General features: G+C 34.4%; 1 protein-coding gene across 2 annotated transcripts in view; it reads left to right on the top strand.

The window, feature by feature from the left end:
- Nucleotides 1-17,590, top strand: part of LOC132729616 (zinc finger and BTB domain-containing protein 41-like) — a 35,081-nt gene extending 17,491 nt beyond the window's left edge. For both annotated transcript variants that reach the window (XM_060715423.1, XM_060715422.1), the window contains exons 4-9: nt 376-456; nt 12,888-13,033; nt 14,247-14,320; nt 14,663-14,746; nt 15,313-15,407; nt 16,144-17,590. In XM_060715423.1, coding sequence (XP_060571406.1) covers nt 376-456; nt 12,888-13,033; nt 14,247-14,320; nt 14,663-14,746; nt 15,313-15,407; nt 16,144-16,626 — 963 coding nt within the window. In that variant the 3' untranslated portion in view covers nt 16,627-17,590. The remainder of the gene's footprint in view (nt 1-375; nt 457-12,887; nt 13,034-14,246; nt 14,321-14,662; nt 14,747-15,312; nt 15,408-16,143) is intronic.
- The last annotated feature ends 2,030 nt before the right edge of the window (nt 17,591-19,620 follow it).

A 19,620-nucleotide genomic window follows, 5' to 3' on the forward strand; every position in this document is an offset into this window, starting at 1 on the left:
ATAATGACCGTTTCAGACCAATAACTCAACAAAAACTCAAGTTGCCTTGGTTGATATTTTATGTGCTTTTGGTATACACATTTGAAGGTCTTATGTAATATAACAATTTGGCTGTCATTAATGAGGCCTATGTGATTCATAAAATTTATGTATATATTATTTGGTAAGATTTTTAATAACTTTAATTGCTGCACACAACCTATGGGGTCACAATAATTATTACCTTGTGACTAGTCATGACCAGTAGATACTAGATAACCCTTATTAATTGCTTGTTCACTGGGTCAGAAGTCATGCATAATAACCTGATCACATGACAAATTGGCTGCCAATAGGGGGCATACATGTTTTACAAACACATCTTGTTTTATAAAGGAACTAATGCATACTGATGTTCAGCCCATGTTGACTTGTGAAGAATGTGGAAAAACACTCAAAGGTCAAAAAGGTCTCAAAGTAAGACTTTATTGTCATTATTTTATATATACATTTATTCTTTTGTAGTGAGAAAATGCTCCCTCATCCAAGCTTTAGTGATGGATGAGGGCCATTATTGTAGTAAGGCCGGAGGCCTAAGCATGTATACAAATAGCATATCGCGAGATAGGCACCGCATTTCAAAGATAAAAACGCAAAATAAACTAGTCGTACTACGTCACACACATCATGATCACTTGAGCGTTTAATAATCATAATTTAAAGAAGTTTTGTTTCAGCATAAAACCCTTTACAAGAGGAGGGAAAGAAATAAGAAAAAACAATGAGGTGGGTAATGTATACATGCTTAGGCCTCCGGCCTTACTACAATAATGGCACTCATCCATCAGTAAAGCTTGGATGAGGGAACATTATTTTTCGTAAGGCCTTCGGCCTTGCACATGTATACAAATAGCATTTTTAAAGGCATGAAACAAAACAAAGCCTGATATAAACAAACCAATATATATTCCCACACAAAAAGTAATAACTAAACATTAGATAACACTGCCCTGGGGAAACCAACCCCGGCATTATCAGGAAAAGAATTTCTGAAATAAAACTTATAGAAATTCTTCTCTGTATTCCACATAGCTGTTTTAAGAATATTACTGACTGAACACCACTTAGTATAGGCTGCTGAAACTGCTGCAGACCTAAAAGAATGTGCCTTAAACACATCTGTATCAATACCCGAGAGGGATAAAACTTCTCTCAACCATCTAGCCACAGTGCTAGAAGTAACACCTTTGTAAGTCACAAAAGAAACTAAAAGTTGTTTACTTTCCCGTAAACTCTCTGTTCTTTTCAAATAATGTAACAAAGTTTTCACAACACACAGTTTCTCATCAGGATCATACTTCTCCAAAACTAAAGAGAAAGCACTATTTCCTACCCTGCTTGTCTTCAACAAGGACGAAATATGGAAAACAACTTTATTGTCATGAAACACCATAAAATCAATGTTCAGCGCAACTAAAGTTTGTGCTCTTGGAGCAGTACAAAGCGCAATCAAGGCTATAAGTTTAAATGTTAAAAGCTTCAAACTAAGGCTAGACAAAGGAAACAAAGGTTTTAAGAAATTTAATACCACTGAAACATCCCATGTGAAAGAATACCTAGGTTTAGGTGGGGTTCGGTGAAAAACACCCTTCATAAATTTACTAATAAGGAAAGACTTATCACACCAACTATTATTGAAAAAAGGTAAAGTTTGTAGAAGCATAGATTTGTGTGTATTCAACACTGAATATGATTTACCTAGACACAATAAATGACACAAATAATTCACTACAGTACCTTCAGACACTGAAAAGGGACTTTTATTTTGTTTATAACACCAAAAATACCAGCTACGCCAAGCGAATTCATACTGTTTGATGGTTCTTTTCTTCCATGCTTCAGTAATGACACATGCAGTTGATCTTGAAACTCCCTGACTTTGTAATGCTTCCCAGATATAACGACAGCGACCATTGTTAAAGAATTCTGTAGAGGATGAGCTTTCCCGTTGTGTTCCTGAGATAACAAGTCTCGGTGGCGAGGTAGCCTGATTGGAAAAGAAATTATATTATATAATACCAATGGAAACCAAGTAGCTGATTTCCAAAAAGGAAACACAAGAATGGTCTTATTTACCTTGTCTGATAAAACTTTGTTCATTACTTTCCCAACCAAATTAAATGGAGGAAATAAATATGGAGTAAAACCAGACCATGACATTGTAAAAGAATCATAAGCACTTTCAGTGCTTCCTGAAAACCATGAGACATATCTATCTAACTTCTTATTCCATTCAGAGGCAAAAAGGTCTATATCAGGTTTGAATAAAGTTCCACAAATTCTTTCAAAAATGTCTGGTTTCAAAGACCATTCAGTACTCTCCGAGAAATTCCTTGAAAAATAATCAGCATACACATTATCTACACCAGGAATATAGGATGCAGAAAGAAAAATATCCCTAGACAAGCACCATTCCCAAAGGTCTTTGGCCAACAAATCCATTGATAAGGAAGTCATTCCACCTAGGTCATTTACATAAGCTATAGCCGAAACATTGTCTGACTTTATCTCTATATGGGTATTCCGCACCTCATTATACAAAGCTCGGACTGCATTGAAAATAGCTAATAATTCCAGATAATTTATAGATTTATCAAACAAAGGAGAATCCCATCTTCCATTAGCAGATTTATTAAGTTCTTCATCATACGAGCCCCACCCAACAAACGAAGCATCACAATAACACCAGTATTCAACTGGTCCAGGCCTTATATGTTTCCCATTTTTGATGGTAACATTATTTTTCCACCACAACAACTCCTCTAGACTATCCTCACTGAGGACAACCTTATTATCAAAATTCATGTTAGAACCAAGACCTAACAATTTATTTCTTTCTAAGCTTCTATAATGCAGTGGGGCTTCGAGAACTGCATAAAATGCATTGATCACTAACCCTATAAAAGAGGCCAGATCTCGGACAACAACAACCTCCTTCTGTAGAAGATTAGAAGCCGAAGAAACTATTTTTTGAACTTTCTCATCTGTCAAGAAAACCATAAATAAAACGGAGTCCAAAACAAATCCAAAAAATATCAACCTCTGTGTGGGAACAAGAACAGATTTCTTTTTATTCACTGTATATCCCAAAGAAGATAAAGTGTCACACATTAAAACTGTATCATTCCTACAAATTTCTTTATCTCTGTTCATGCTTAAAGAGTCATCTATGTAATATGAACATCTTATACCCTGATACCTAAACCAAGCATAAATTGGCTTTCAAATCTTGGTAAAAACTCTAGGAGCTGATGACAAACCAAAACACAAGCAAACAAATTCGTACAGATTTCCGTTCCACATAAACTTCAAAAACTTACGAAAATCTTTGTGGACAGGAATAGCAAAATATGCGTCAGTTAAATCAATTTTACAAAAATAATCAAACTTTTGAACCAAATTTAACACCAAATTAAAATGTTCTTGTTTAAAATGTTCGTAAATGATAAATTTATTCAAATGTTTCAAATTAATAATGGGTCTAAACTTCCCACCAGGTTTGGATACCGTAAATATGGTAGAAATATATTGTCCAGGTTCTGGTACAGACCTTTCAATGGCACCTTTCCTCAAAAGGTCCTGCACTTCCAAATCAACAACATTATGTTCTTCCTCATTAAAATGAATTTGTTTAGGAACAACATTCTGGAAGGGACTGACTCAAATTCAATACAATAACCAGATACTGTTTGAAGTATCCACGCATCATGAGTAAACTGTTTCAAAACATCCAAACAAAGTTTAAGCTTACTTACATGAGAGGTGTCCAGTCTGTTTAGTTTGGGGCACTTGAAACTGTTGCTGAAGCCCTAGCTCTTCCCCGTCTCAAAAGAGGGTTTTGCTGCCCCAATGCTGCTGGCTATACTGTTGCCTGCCATATTGCTGACCATAAGGCTGGAACCTGTTTGGCCTTCTTCCCCTGTAATTGACACCTCGACCCCGAAAGGATCTCTGGGGACCATAATAAGATGTACCATATTTTTCTATTGCTAAAGAGAAACCAACATCACAATTTTTAACCTCTTTCGCAAGGTCATCACCAAATAATTTTGTGGTAATGGGTACATTAATATTACAAAGATTGGTATATTTCTTATTCAGAAAAGGCCTACATTGGTATCTACGTCTTAAAGACAGATTAAACTGAACTTGACCAGTTAAAGAAATCAAATCGGTTAAAATACTTTTTGCTTCAACATTTCTTTTAATATGATGCTTGAGCACAGAAGCCAATTTAACAACTGCAACCATCTCAGCCGCAACTATATTCTGGATATCCACCAAACAACGATCCTGACTCTGACCCTTCTTGCCTAAAGCTTTCCAAACATCAAGGTTTACAGATGGTGGAGCCAAGAAATCACAATTTTCTGGCACGTTATACTTGTGCAAAATATCTGAGACACTTGACTGAGTAGTGCAAGAGGAATTAACTAGTTTTGCCAAATTCTTGTCAATACTTGGACCTTTCTCGGAAACCAAGATCTGGGGTAAATCCCACTCATCATCATTCTCTGAATTTTCATCATCATCACCAAACAAAGCCTTTTCAAGGTCTCTTCTATCTTCTTCATTGGGAAAATTCCCAGTAAAACAGTCATCTGAATCAGCTAAAGAAATATCATCAGGGTTCACCTCTACCCGTAACTTTGGTCTATTTCGAAAACTCTGCGAGTTTTCCTTATTGTCCAAACCTAATTTTGTTTTCAAAATACCAATATCATGAGGAGATAAATCTTCCAAATTAATGTCACTCTTCTTTTTTCTTACTTTTCTGAGACTTAGTCTTAGACTTGGCAGTAGACTTTTTAGTCACAACTGATTTTAATTTCTTTGGGACACGAGCCCTAGAATTTTTCTTCCGTTTAACTGGAGAATCTTGCACCTCAATTTCTGCGCCAACAGCAGGCGTTGCAACAATTTCAGTAGTCAAATCAGCTTCTTCGAAGCCTTCAACTCTTCCCCAGAGTCAGATGATTCGGCGCATAGACTAAGGGCTTCGTCCTCGTTTTCCTCGTTGCAGCTCATTATTCCTTAATAAAAAGGACCAATGATAAAAACTAATACCAACAATACGTGCCGGCAAAGAGCTGTACAAAATAAAAACTGTCTCGACCAAGAAACTTACCGATAAAAGATGAAAAAAGCTGAATAAAATTCTGCCTAAGACTACACGTGTGTACCTATCCAGCGCTCGGTAAACTATGATTATTAAACGCTCGAGTGATCATGATGTGTGTGACGTAGTACGACTAGTTTATTTTGCGTTTTTATCTTTGAAATGCGGTGCCTATCTCGCGAACCTCGATAAACATGCTATTTGTATACATGTGCAAGGCCGAAGGCCTTACGAAAAATAATGGTTTATTTTTGATACTAAGTAAGGTTGAGCAGTAGAAATAACAACTTTAAGGGTGTATACACTTTACATAAAGTGTTTGTTTATTTCTAAAAATTGAAAGTATTGTTCTAAGATTACAGAAATGTGTCAGTTATATGATTAGATTAAAATGATTTAGATACTATACTTGATTTTATTTAGCAGCAAGTTTTGAATGGAAAAATATTAAGATTTGGAAATAGGTTTTTTATCTACCTATCCAACATTTTAATAGAAATATATTTTATTTAAGACATGTTAAAAAAGTCTTTGTCTGCGATTACAAGGTACTTGTCCATTTCAGCAGAAGAATAAGTACCAGGCCATAAGGAGGCAGTTGATTTAGTTGTAAATGCATTTTTTCAATGATGATGTTTTTGAGATAACTTTTTATTAGCTCACCAGAGCCGAAGGCTCAGGGTGAGCTATTAGTATCAAAGGGGGATGCTCCGGTGTCCGTCGTCATGCGTCAACAATCGTCTTCTTCTCTGAAACTACTGGGCAGATTTACTTCAAATTTGGTCTGTAGCATCCTTGTGACAGTCACACTTGGATTTGCTCATGTCATTTCAATTGGCCCCTTTTAGGGGTCAGCAGAGCTAAAAATAGAAAAACCTTTGAAGATCTTCTTCTACAGAACTAATGGATGGATGATCACCAAACTTTGTCTGTAGCATTCTTGGGTAGTCTTTTATCAAGTTTGCTCATATTAATTTGATTGGCCCCTTTTAGGGGTCTCTAGGGCTAAAAATAGAAAAAACCTTTAAACATCTTCTTCTACAGAACTAATGGATGGATGATCACCAAACTTTGTCTGTAGCATTCTTGGGTAGTCTTTTATCAAGTTTGCTCATATGAATTTCATTGGCCCCTTTTAGGGGCCGCTATAGCTAAAAATAGAAATACCTTTAAATGTCTGTTTTAAAGAACTAATTGATGGATGATCACCAAACTTTGTCTGTAGCATTCTTTGGTAGTCTTTTATCAAGTTTGCTCATATTAATTTGATTGGCCCCTTTTAGGGGTCTCTAGGGCTAAAAATAGAAAAACCTTTAGACATCTTCTTCTACAGAACTAATTGATGGATGATCAGTAAACTTTGTCTGTAGCATTCTTCAAGTTTGCTCATATTAATTTGATTAGCCCCTTTTAGGGGCCGCTATAGCTAAAAATAGAAATACCTTTAAACGTCTGTTTCTATAGAACTAATTGATGGATGATCACCAAACTTTGTTTGTAGCATTCTTTGGAAGTCTTTTATCAAATAGTATAATAGATAAATACAGAATCCCTAAAGAAAGCCCAACACGGCAAAATTGAAAATGTTGCAGGCTCGGTTTGATTGAGCCTGTTCATGGACGGTACTGGAAAGTGCAAGTTACCGTCCACGCCCCCTAGCACCGGCTTAAGCAGAATTCAACATTTAAACATGAAATGGTAAAATATTGAATTTTGAGTTTGCTCATATTAATTTCATTGGCCCCTTTAAGGGATCTCTAAAGCTAAAAATAGAAATACCTTCAAATGTATTCTTCTACAGCACTAATTGGTGGATGATCACCAAACTTTGTCTGTAGCATTCTTAGGTAGTCTTTTATCAAGTTTGCTCATATTAATTTGATTGGCCCCTTTTAGGGGTCTCTAGGGCTAAAAATAGAAAAACCTTTAGACATCTTCTTCTACAGAACTAATAGATGGATGATCACTAAACTTTGTCTGTAGCATTCTTGGGTAGTCTTTTATCAAGTTTGCTCATATTAATTTGATTAGCCCCTTTTAGGGGCCGCTATAGCTAAAAATAGAAATACCTTTAAACGTCTGTTTCTATAGAACTAATTGATGGATGATCACCAAACTTTGTTTGTAGCATTCTTTGGAAGTCTTTTATCAAATAGTATAATAGATAAATACAGAATCCCTAAAGAAAGCCCAACACGGCAAAATTGAAAATGTTGCAGGCTCGGTTTGATTGAGCCTGTTCATGGACGGTACTGGAAAGTGCAAGTTACCGTCCACGCCCCCTAGCACCGGCTTAAGCAGAATTCAACATTTAAACATGAAATGGTAAAATATTAAATTTTGAGTTTGCTCATATTAATTTCATTGGCCCCTTTAAGGGATCTGTAAAGCTAAAAATAGAAATACCTTCAAATGTATTCTTCTACAGCACTAATTGGTGGATGATCACCAAACTTTGTCTGTAGCATTCTTAGGTAGTCTTTTATCAAGTTTGCTCATATTAATTTGATAATGGCCCCTTTTAGGGGTCTCTAGGGCTAAAAATAGAAAAACCTTTAGACATCTTCTTCTACAGAACTAATAGATGGATGATCACTAAACTTTGTCTGTAGCATTCTTGGGTAGTCTTTTATCAAGTTTGCTCATATTAATTTGATTAGCCCCTTTTAGGGGCCGCTATAGCTAAAAATAGAAATACCTTTAAACGTCTGTTTCTATAGAACTAATTGATGGATGATCACCAAACTTTGTTTGTAGCATTCTTTGGAAGTCTTTTATCAAATAGTATAATAGATAAATACAGAATCCCTAAAGAAAGCCCAACACGGCAAAATTGAAAATGTTGCAGGCTCGGTTTGATTGAGCCTGTTCATGGACGGTACTGGAAAGTGCAAGTTACCGTCCACGCCCCCTAGCACCGGCTTAAGCAGAATTCAACATTTAAACATGAAATGGTAAAATATTGAATTTTGAGTTTGCTCATATTAATTTCATTGGCCCCTTTAAGGAATCTCTAAAGCTAAAAATAGAAATACCTTCAAATGTCTTCTTCTTCAGCACTAATTAGTGGATGATCACCAAGCTTTGTAGCATTCTTAGGTAGTATTTTATCAAGTTTGCTCATATTATTTGATTGGCCCCTTTTAGGGGTCTCTAGGGCTAAAAATAGAAAAACCTTTAGACATCTTCTTCTACAGAACTAATTGATGGATGATCACCAAACTTTGTCTGTAGCATTCTTAGGTAGTCTTTTATCAAGTTTGCTCATATTAATTTGATTAGCCCCTTTTAGGGGCCGCTATAGCTAAAAATAGAAATACCTTTAAACGTCTGTTTCTATAGAACTAATTGATGGATGATCACCAAACTTTGTTTGTAGCATTCTTTGGAAGTCTTTTATCAAATAGTATAATAGATAAATACAGAATCCCTAAAGAAAGCCCAACACGGCAAAATTGAAAATGTTGCAGGCTCGGTTTGATTGAGCCTGTTCATGGACGGTACTGGAAAGTGCAAGTTACCGTCCACGCCCCCTAGCACCGGCTTAAGCAGAATTCAACATTTAAACATGAAATGGTAAAATATTAAATTTTGAGTTTGCTCATATTAATTTCATTGGCCCCTTTAAGGGATCTCTAAAGCTAAAAATAGAAATACCTTCAAATGTATTCTTCTACAGCACTAATTGGTGGATGATCACCAAACTTTGTCTGTAGCATTCTTAGGTAGTCTTTTATCAAGTTTGCTCATATTAATTTGATTGGCCCCTTTTAGGGGTCTCTAGGGCTAAAAATAGAAAAACTTTAGACATCTTCTTCTACAGAACTAATAGATGGATGATCACTAAACTTTGTCTGTAGCATTCTTGGGTAGTCTTTTATCAAGTTTGCTCATATTAATTTGATTAGCCCCTTTTAGGGGCCGCTATAGCTAAAAATAGAAATACCTTTAAACGTCTGTTTCTATAGAACTAATTGATGGATGATCACCAAACTTTGTTTGTAGCATTCTTTGGAAGTCTTTTATCAAATAGTATAATAGATAAATACAGAATCCCTAAAGAAAGCCCAACACGGCAAAATTGAAAATGTTGCAGGCTCGGTTTGATTGAGCCTGTTCATGGACGGTACTGGAAAGTGCAAGTTACCGTCCACGCCCCCTAGCACCGGCTTAAGCAGAATTCAACATTTAAACATGAAATGGTAAAATATTAAATTTTGAGTTTGCTCATATTAATTTCATTGGCCCCTTTAAGGGATCTCTAAAGCTAAAAATAGAAATACCTTCAAATGTATTCTTCTACAGCACTAATTGGTGGATGATCACCAAACTTTGTCTGTAGCATTCTTAGGTAGTCTTTTATCAAGTTTGCTCATATTAATTTGATTGGCCCCTTTTAGGGGTCTCTAGGGCTAAAAATAGAAAAACCTTTAGACATCTTCTTCTACAGAACTAATTGATGGATGATCACCAAACTTTGTCTGTAGCATTCTTAGGTAGTCTTTTATCAAGTTTGCTCATATTAATTTGATTGGCCCCTTTTAGGGGCTGCTAAAGCTAAAAATAGAAAAACCTTTAGACATCTTCTTCTACAGAACTAATTGATGGATGATCACCAAACTGTGTTTGTAGCATTCTTAGGTAGTCTTTTATCATGTTTTGTTCATTTTAATTTGATTGGCCCCTTTTAGGGGCCTTCAAAGCTAAAAATAGAAAAACCTTTGAACATCATTTCCTTCTGAAATCACCAAACTTTGTCTGTAGCACTCTTAGGTAGTTTTTTATCAAGTTTGTTCATATTTATTTGATTGGCCCTTTTTAGGGGCAGCTAAAGTTGAAATTAGAAATACCTTTTAATGTCTCCTTTACAGAAGTAATGAATGGATGATCACCAAATTTTGTCTGTAGCATTCTTAGGTAGTCTTTTATCAAGTTTGTTCATATTAATTTGATTGGCCCCTTTAAGGGGCCGCTGAAGCTAAATATTGAAAAACCTTTGAACATCATCTCCTAATGAAATATTTGATGGATGATCACCAAACTTTGTCTGTAGCATTCTTAGGTTGCTTTTATCAAGTTTGCTCATTAGTCATATTAATTTGATTGACCCTGTTTAAGCTAAAGCTTTAATTCCACAGGTCATGGCATTTCTTCAAATTATAGTTTAAAGATATTCTATGCTCAAATTTAATATTAAAAAATATTGACAATGCATACACAGTCTTTTTATAAATATAACAGGGTTCCCACTGTCAGGGAAAAGTCAGGGAAAAATGATTTTTTTCAAGGTCAGGGAAAAGTCAGGGAATTTTGAAATTGGTCAGGGAAATTTGAAAAATAAGCAAAAGTCAGGGAAAAGTCAGGGAATTTTGTAGAAAATAATGTTTGTCAAACAGCAAGAAGCAAAATAAGTAAAAGCTAAGGCAGTTTCTTCCATGACTTTGGGTATCTTTATTGTTATTTTTGATTATGAGCATCTGTTTTATTTTTATATTCTGATTATGCTTTTGTCTGAAGATTTTGTCATTAACAGTAACTATCTTTTTAAGAAAGAAGCTAAAAGAAGTTTAAGCATCCCTTGCCTCCTGAGCTGTTTATGGTTTGTTCTTGTGAAAGAGTCTGATAATCTGCTCAGGAGGCTGAAAAAAGATGAAAATGGACCTGCTTGTGAAGTCAAATGCCAAGTGCAATGCCTTCAGGGTCAAGGTCAAAGAAAAGTAATAAAAGAATCCAGTAAAGATATTGAGAAACTTGAGAAAACACTAAGTGGACTTTGATTAAGTACCAATCATTTTAGTGCCATGTTGTGTTTTTGCACATATGCATTAAACCATAACTTTGAGATACTATTCACTGCCATAGCTAGTTTTATCAGTAGTATTATGAGCTTTTACTGCATTTTGCTTTTTAAGAAGCCACTTCATTACCTGTCTTATTGTTTCTTGTTTAATACCAGTTTCTATTGATAACTATCATATATTTTATTAAAATGCAGGCCTGTTTTAGTCAATCCTCCATTGATAACACTGCTTTGTATTGTTAAGAGAATGAAACATCTTTAAGCATAACATGTATTATCAAATATTTTACATTTTGGACAAATGTACTCATACTTGTTTAAAGTAAAGAAGACAAGTAGCTTATGACAATTGCTCGCTAATATTCATTTATTTTTTATCTTGAATAATTTAAAATAAAGAATTGGTGAAAATAGGTTGGCTGTTTGGGGAGGAGGAGGTCGAAATACATGTATAAAAAATACATTAAATGCTCTAAGATTGAGCAAACTTGACGCTGTTATTGGTCAGGGAAAAATGGATTTGGTCAGGGAAAAGTCAGGGAATTTTGATTTCTCTTCTTTGTGGGAACCCTGTATAAAATAAACGTGTTTTGACTTCACACAAAGAAGATATGTTATGTTTTAAACTCTTCACACTATAGGAGGTCATAGTATAAATATAATGATTAAAAGGCATTAAAAAAAAATGTGTACATAATTATGTTATTCAATTTTTCCAAAAGAGGTTCAATGGCATGGAGAAAGTCTTAATGTCATGACCTGTTTATGATGTGTAACACTAGAAATCGGACATCATATTCCATCATTGTAAGGTCAGTTGTAGGTCATTAACCAGGAAAAAAAAATAGGCCTAAAGAAACATTAAATTTGTTTCTCCTGTACCTGACTAACAAAGATGAGTTTGTATGCTCAATTTTGTTATTGAATTTTGTTAAAAATTGTTGTTTTTTTTTCATTTTTTTTTTCTTGAATTGGATTTAAACTTGGAAAAAGCACATTTTAATAAATTTTGGAACAGACTGTTGAACATGAGTTTCATGTGCATAATTGAATTTTGGTATCAGTGGAACTGTTTTTGATATTTTTGAAACCATTGCACATACTTTCTTGTTTTTGATGTACAAAGACTTGAAATTTGGAATGATGTACAGAGACTTGAAATTTGGACCAGGAATATAATTTCTGATGCGCAATGAATAAAGATATCAACTGACTACTTTTAATATTATTATTTGATATTGTTTGACCTAGTTTGTCGTTTTTTGATGTACCTGCTGGAAATTTGGACAAGGGGTTTAATTTCTGATCCTGAATTGAATTTTGATATGAACTGGCCTACTTTTGATATATTTGATATCGCTTTACCTACTTTTTTGTCTTTTATGTACAGACTTGAAATTTGGACCAGGGGTGTAATTTTTGATGTTGAATTCAATTTTGATACATGTTTTGCATGTGACATTTTGTGTTTTCATTCAAAAAAGTTATAAAAAAAATTGTTTAGTCAAAATATATCCTGATCCAGTGGTCATTTATTCTGCACTTATTCTACATAGTCTCATAAGAACACACTTGCAACATACATATTTTTAACAAAGCCTTTCCAAAATATTAGGGCGGCAAAATATTTCAATTTATATTGTGAATCATGAAATGATGGGTTAGATGAGTGATCTAGGGCCATCTGAGTGGCCCTATTTTTTATTATGAAGAAAAAAAGCTAAAACAATCAGTGTTGTGAAAGTATATTACTAGAGGGGCAAGTTAAAGTTAAGCTGAACTTGCCAAAAGAGCTGGACTTGTCTTTCAGCAAATTCTTTTAAAAAATAATTTCCAACACTGTAAAGCCGTTGTTTCTGGTGAGCGACTCAGGGCCATCATGGCCCTCTTGTTAATTCATATTTTTCACACAATGTGTTATTATTTCAGCATCATATCAGGTTACGACACAGGGGAGAGAATCTACATAACTTGATGATGTGTCATATATGTTCACAGACATACAGAACATCTAGTGATCTCACGTTTCATCTATATAAAGTACATGATCAGCCATTACCTGAAGGCTTCACAGTGTATGTATTCATTATGTTTTAATTTATAAACTATTATTATCTTGTCCAAGCATTGTGTGTGTTGAGATTGGTTCTCTCGACATAATTATTATACCCCCGAAACAAAGTTTGTGGGGGTATATAGGAGTCACCCGATGGTCATTCGGTTGGTCGGTTGGTTGGTCGGTCCAGACGGCCGTTGCATTTTCCTTGTCCGGAGCATAACTTGAAGACTAATGGTTGGAATTCAATACAACTTAATACAATGATCAAGCACATTAAGAGGAAGTGCAGTGCACAGGAACCATAACCCCATCTTGACTAATTACAGAGTTATTGCCCTTTAATACTTTTCCATTGCTTTTTTCTTGTCCAGAGCATAACTTGAAAAGTACTATTTGGAATTCAATACAATTTCATACAATGGTCAAGTATACTGAGAGGAAGCGCAGTGCACAGAAACCTTAACTCTTTCTTGACTCATTTAAGAGTTTTTGCCCTTTGTTACTTTTTAATGTCCAGTGCATAAATTGAAAATTAATGTTTAGAATTCAATGAAACTTCATACAATGGTCAAGGGCAGTGAGATGAAGTGCAATGCAGAAGAGACATAACTCTATTTTGACTCATTACAGTTAATGCCCTTTGTTACTTTTTCGTCCAGTGCATAACTTGAAAACTAGTAGTTGGAATTCAATACAACTTCATACAATGGTCAAGCGAAATGAGAGGAAGTGCACTGTACAATAACCATAACTCCATGTTCAGTATTTGTAGAGTTATTGCCCTTTGTTCCTTTTCCTGGTCCGATGCATAACTTAAAACTAATGTTAATAATTCAATGCAACTTCATACAATGGTCAAGCGCAATGAGAGGAAGTGCAGTGCTTAAGAAGCGTAACTCTTTCTGGATTTATTACAGAGTAATTCAATAAAACTTCACCAATGGTCAACCATATTGTAAGGAAATGCAACATACAAAAACCACAACTATCTTTAATTGCCCACAACCATAACTCTATTTCAATTCTTTTACAAGGTATTCTGTTACTTGTAACTTCCTCATTTCCGAAGCAGTCTTGCGGGGGTATTAATCACATTTATTGATAGTTCTAGTTTTGACTGTTGCGTGTAAAACACTGCTGATAAACTTATGTGGCTTCCACTAGTTTGTTGTTTGATAATCGTACACTTACTTGTTGTATTCACATGTTTGTTGTTCCTGTTCTTTCAGATACCGCTGTCCAAGATGTGATTATTGTCACAACAACAAAAGATTCTTTGACAAGCACATGTTCCTTCATGAAGGTAACATAAGTCTTCTTCACTTTAATATATATACATGTAGTCCTATATTTAAACTTGATTTCCTAACTTGTACAACATACAGAACTTAACATTTCTATCTAAATTAGCATATTGAATTATCATCTCTCATATTGTTAGTGTAGCTCTTATGGCCATTTTATGAACCTTTTCATTACTTTAAAGCTGCATGCCTCCAGATACGTAAAAAAATTTCAAGAAAATTAAACTTGAGAAATATGTATTTTGCTTTTGAATAAATTTTCAGTATTTGCATGTATCTAGAGGCATGCTGCTTTAATATGAGACATAAATGATAATTATTGTGAATTTGTATATTTCCAGATAAAAGGGAATGGCACTGTGACAGATGTTCCAAAGCTTTCAAGACCAAAAATAGTCTCAGTACTCATATGATTGTTCATACATGTATGTGATGATTGTATTTTTGTCTTTATTATCTTCCCTTTATAAAACATATTGATTACTACTCTACAAACATTATTTAAACAAATGTTCTCTTGCTATAATATGAAAGAATAATTATATTTAATTTCAGCCAAATTGCTACCTTGTTTTTCAAGTTTAGATAATTGGGAGAATTATTTGCATACAGTAGACTATAATGTAGAATCAGCATGTAGCACCACATTTGTTGTATGTTTATATAAATAAATAAACAGGTAATCTGTAAACAAGGCTATGTCATGTTACTACAGAGTAGGTCATAGTCTATCTACATGTATCAACTAGTGAAATAAATCTAATATTCCATAGCAAATATGCAGGAAACTAAACAGAAGTGTACAAAATATAGAAGTTTCTTTTTTTGATAGAAAATGCTTTGAAGTTAAGTATATAACAGCAATAGAATATATATTTGAATGCTTAATTATAAAAAGAATATCATTTATGTGTTAATTTCATCAAGTATTGTGATTTAATGATGTACATTTTGTAAACAATACAATTAGTTTAATTTAACAACTTTACAGCTGAACGTATTCCATGTCCATTTGATGATTGCACATATAAAGCGTTGAAGAACTGTCACCTGAAAAATCATGTAGAAAATCAACATACCCAAAAGGTATTGTATACAGCATATATTTTGTTGTTTTCAGTATTTTGTACTCAATGAATTGTTGTGGAGAAAACTTTTTTTATGAGGGGCATCCGTACCCAAGTGGTTAATGTTGTTGACTTTAAACCACTTGCCCCTTACTGCTGTAGGTTCAAATCCCAAAAAACTCTGGATTCTTTTATGTGAGGAAGCTATCCAGCTGGCTGACAGAATGTTGATGGTTCTACTTAAGTGCTCATTTGTGCATGAAGTAATGCATGGAATGACACCTGAGGTCTTCCTCCACCAGTAAAGCTGGAAAATGGACATATGATCTATACTTGGTTGGTTTGACGTAAAACCCAACCAAAACAGAAAAAGCTTTTATAAAAAAAGTATGCAATGAAGAATCTGTTGTATATGTATACAAAAACTTTGTCAGATTTTCCCTGATAGTAGATCAACTGCTATTGATTAATTTGATATTTTATGAAAGTTAAATGTGTACTTAATAATAATTATAGTAAATACCATGTTTAATCAGTCAGATGTATATATATAGTAGTTTATCTAGATTAAAAAAATATACATGTATATTTATTTTAAGAAATTTGACCTTACACCTTTGTTCATATATTTATTCCTTTTAAATACTAAGTCATGATAAACTTATATCCTGGAGCAAAAAATAAATGTATTTGTTTGATATGGAGCTATATTTTCTGATGGGTTTCTCATATTGTATAGTTTTGTTGTATTGTAGGGAGAGAAACACGAGAAGTGTCATCTGTGTGAGTACAGTACATTCTTTAGAGGTAATCTTATAAAGCACCAGAGAAGTGTTCATAAACTTGAGGTTGTTACTAGACATAGTGTTGAAATGAAAGCTCGATATAAAAATCTCAAGAGCGGCCAGATTCTTGGTGTAAAAGATGATGCAATTAGTGACAAGAAATCTAAGAATATAGACCATTCTACTTCAAGTGTAGCTCAAGAATCAGGGTATCCCACGTCATCATCATCTTCTTCTTCATCTGATAAGAGTATGGTGGAGGATCAGTGCCACTTCCAGGACAAAACTGTTCCATTACCTGCCTCGCAGAATGTGTCAGAGTCATTCGTTTATACACTCAGTACTCCTATGATAACCCACCATTCTAACTATCCAGCAAATGCCAACATGTACCATTTACCACCTATTGATTTCTCAGTATACAACCAAAACTCTTCCATGGATCAGATGTGATACCTAGAATATAGAGACACATCAAGACTTGACCTTAAAGGGGATATGATACAAAATAAACTACACATTAAACTTGACTTTATAAAAAATAGTTGGGCTATCCTTCTAATCTTATATATACATCAATTTTATAGTAACCTCCCTTGAGCATGTTGCCAAATTAGTTCTGTTTCTTATAAAACTTTATGAAATATGCATAGAAACACCTTTAATCAAATTATTAGCTAATGAACTTTGAACGTCGCCTTTCCTTGTTGATCTTGTTTATCATATTTTATACACATAATATAAATTCTGAATACTTCTTTTAACAACCATGGTTAGCTTTGTGTCGTTTTTATATACATTCTAATCTTACCAGTCTTTACTCTTTATTTATAGAAATTGGGTAGTGTAGTGCATGAAATTATTGTTTATAATATAGATTTTGCGGGCTTTAGATTATATGTATTATTTATAAATCTCAGGATGTATATTTATTTTTTAGGTTTATAATAAATTTGAAATATGGTCACAAGAGTGTTCTTTAATTCAGATTCTATAACTCATTATTGCAGTTTGACAAAGTTATGCCCTATTTAAGCTTTTCTGTTTTGAAGAAATAGACACACTATTATGATTGCTGCAGCCTTGTCATCATTGTTGTCATGCAAATACTCTAACATAGCCATTTTAAAAAAAATATTCAAGATGAACCTTGGAATACTTGCTTATCATGACAAGTTGAAGTATTTAGACAAGGGACTTGATTCTGAAAGCTACATTTCTAGAGAAATGTCTATTTTCAACCTAAAATTCTTAACAGACGAGTTTTAATACTGCATGTGGTGCTATTGTTTAAGTTTGTATTTTTTTGTGCCATCATGATTTTATTTTAAATTAATATTCTTTACCAGTACTTTTACCTGTATACTTTTCTTTCTGTCAGAGACAATTTCTTTTTTATGCATTTTATGTCATACAATTTATTATACCCCCACCACAAAATGTGGGGGGGGGCTATAATGGATTCGCTTTGTCGCGTCGGTCGGTCGGTCGGTCGGTCGGTCAGTCGGTCGGTCGGTCGGTCGGTCCGTCCGTCTCCATTTTCGTGTCCGCTCTATAACTCCTATACCACTTGAAGGATTTTCTTCAAACTTGGCTCAAATGATCACCTCAGCAAGGGGATGTGCAGAACCCATGTTGCCCATGTGTCAGCTCAAGGTCAAGGTCACAATTGAAGGTCAAATATCAAACACAATCATATATAAGACAGTATGTCGTGTCCGCTCTGTAAGTCCTACAATAATTGAAACATTTTCTTCAAACTTGGTTCAAATGTTCACCTCAACAAGGGGATGTGCAGAACTTATGTTGCCCATGTGTCATCTTAAGGTCAAGGTCACAATTGAAGGTCAAATCAAACAATCAAATATTACACAATATGTCGTGTCCGCTCTGTAAGTCCTACACTTATTGAAAGATTTTCTTCAAACTTGGTTCAAATGTTCACTTCATCAAGGGGATGTGCAGAACCCATGTTGCCCATTTGTCATCTTGAGGTCAAGGTCACAATTGAAGGTCAAATATCAAACAATCAAATATTACGCAGTATGTCGTGTCCGCTCTGTAAGTCCTACACTTATTGAGAGATTGTCTTCAAACTTGGCTCAAATGTTCACCTCAACAAGGGGATGTGCAGAACCCATGTCACCCTTTTGCCGGCTTAAGGTCAAGGTCACAATTGAAGGTCAAATATCAAACAATCAAATATTACGCAGTATGTCGCGTCCGCTCTGTAAGTCCTACACTAATTGAGAGATTTTCTTCAAACTTGGCTCAAATGTTCACCTCAACAAGGGGATGTGCAGAACCCATGTCACCCTTTTGCTGGCTTAAGGTCAAGGTCACACTTGAAGGTCAAAATTTGACTTAGAAAATGTTCTTAAATTTTAACATATATCTGAATATTTCTGAATCTAGGAAAGGTATTTGGTTGAAACTTAAAATATATATGAAATGTCACAATTAAGATATGCTGGTCAAGTTTCATAACTCTGTATTGCATTTAAACAAAGTTATGCCCCTTTTAATCTTCAAATTTACATACAATCACATATTAGACAATATGTCGTGTCCGCTCTATAAATCCTATACTAATGGAAGAATTTTATTCAAACTTTACTCAAATGTTCACCTAAACAAGGTTATGTGCAGAATCCATGTCACCTTTGTGCAGTCTAAAAGTCAAGGTCAAAAATTGACTTAGAAAATGTTCTTAGATTTTAACATGTTCTTGAATATTTCTGAAACTAGCACAGGTATTTGCTTGAAACTTAAAAGATATATGAGGTGTCACAATTACGATATGCAGGTCAAGTTTCATAACTCAGTATTGCATTTTGACAAAGTTATGCCCCTTTTTAAGTCTTTAAATTTACATACAATCAATACTAGAATATATGTTGTGTCCGCTCTATAAATTCTATACTAATGGAAGGATTTTCTTAAAACTTTACTCAAATGTACACCCCAATTGGGCGATGTGCAGAACCCATCTTACCCTTGTGCCAGCTTAAAGGCCCAACTGGACTATAAAAGCCAGCAGATGGCGCTAGGGCAGGTTTCTTATTAATTTTATGCATGCTTCACTTCAGGGACCCTTTTTCAAAGATTTAAGATTAATTACCAAATGCATTTAAACAACACTTGGCATGTTTGTAGGCAAAGATATTTTTGATAAAGATTGACCAAAAATATTCAAAATATAACTTTGTTAAGTGTATTTCTGGAAAAAAATACTGGCTGTCAAATTTGAAATTTGAATTTCCCTGGGAGGAGCCATGTGATCATAACAGGTCATGAACCTTCAGTAGTAAACAGACGCACGTGGCAGTGTTTATTTCAGGGAGAGAGATTTGTAGCAGACGATGTATATTTCAGGGAGGGAGATTTTCAGCAGACGACACATTGGAATGCTGAATAAAACAATAACTTTTACTGACTTGCTTTATC

Source organism: Ruditapes philippinarum, unplaced genomic scaffold, assembly GCF_026571515.1.
Source record: "Ruditapes philippinarum isolate M1 unplaced genomic scaffold, ASM2657151v2 ctg7221_1_1_1_1, whole genome shotgun sequence".
NCBI lineage: Eukaryota > Metazoa > Mollusca > Bivalvia > Venerida > Veneridae > Ruditapes > Ruditapes philippinarum.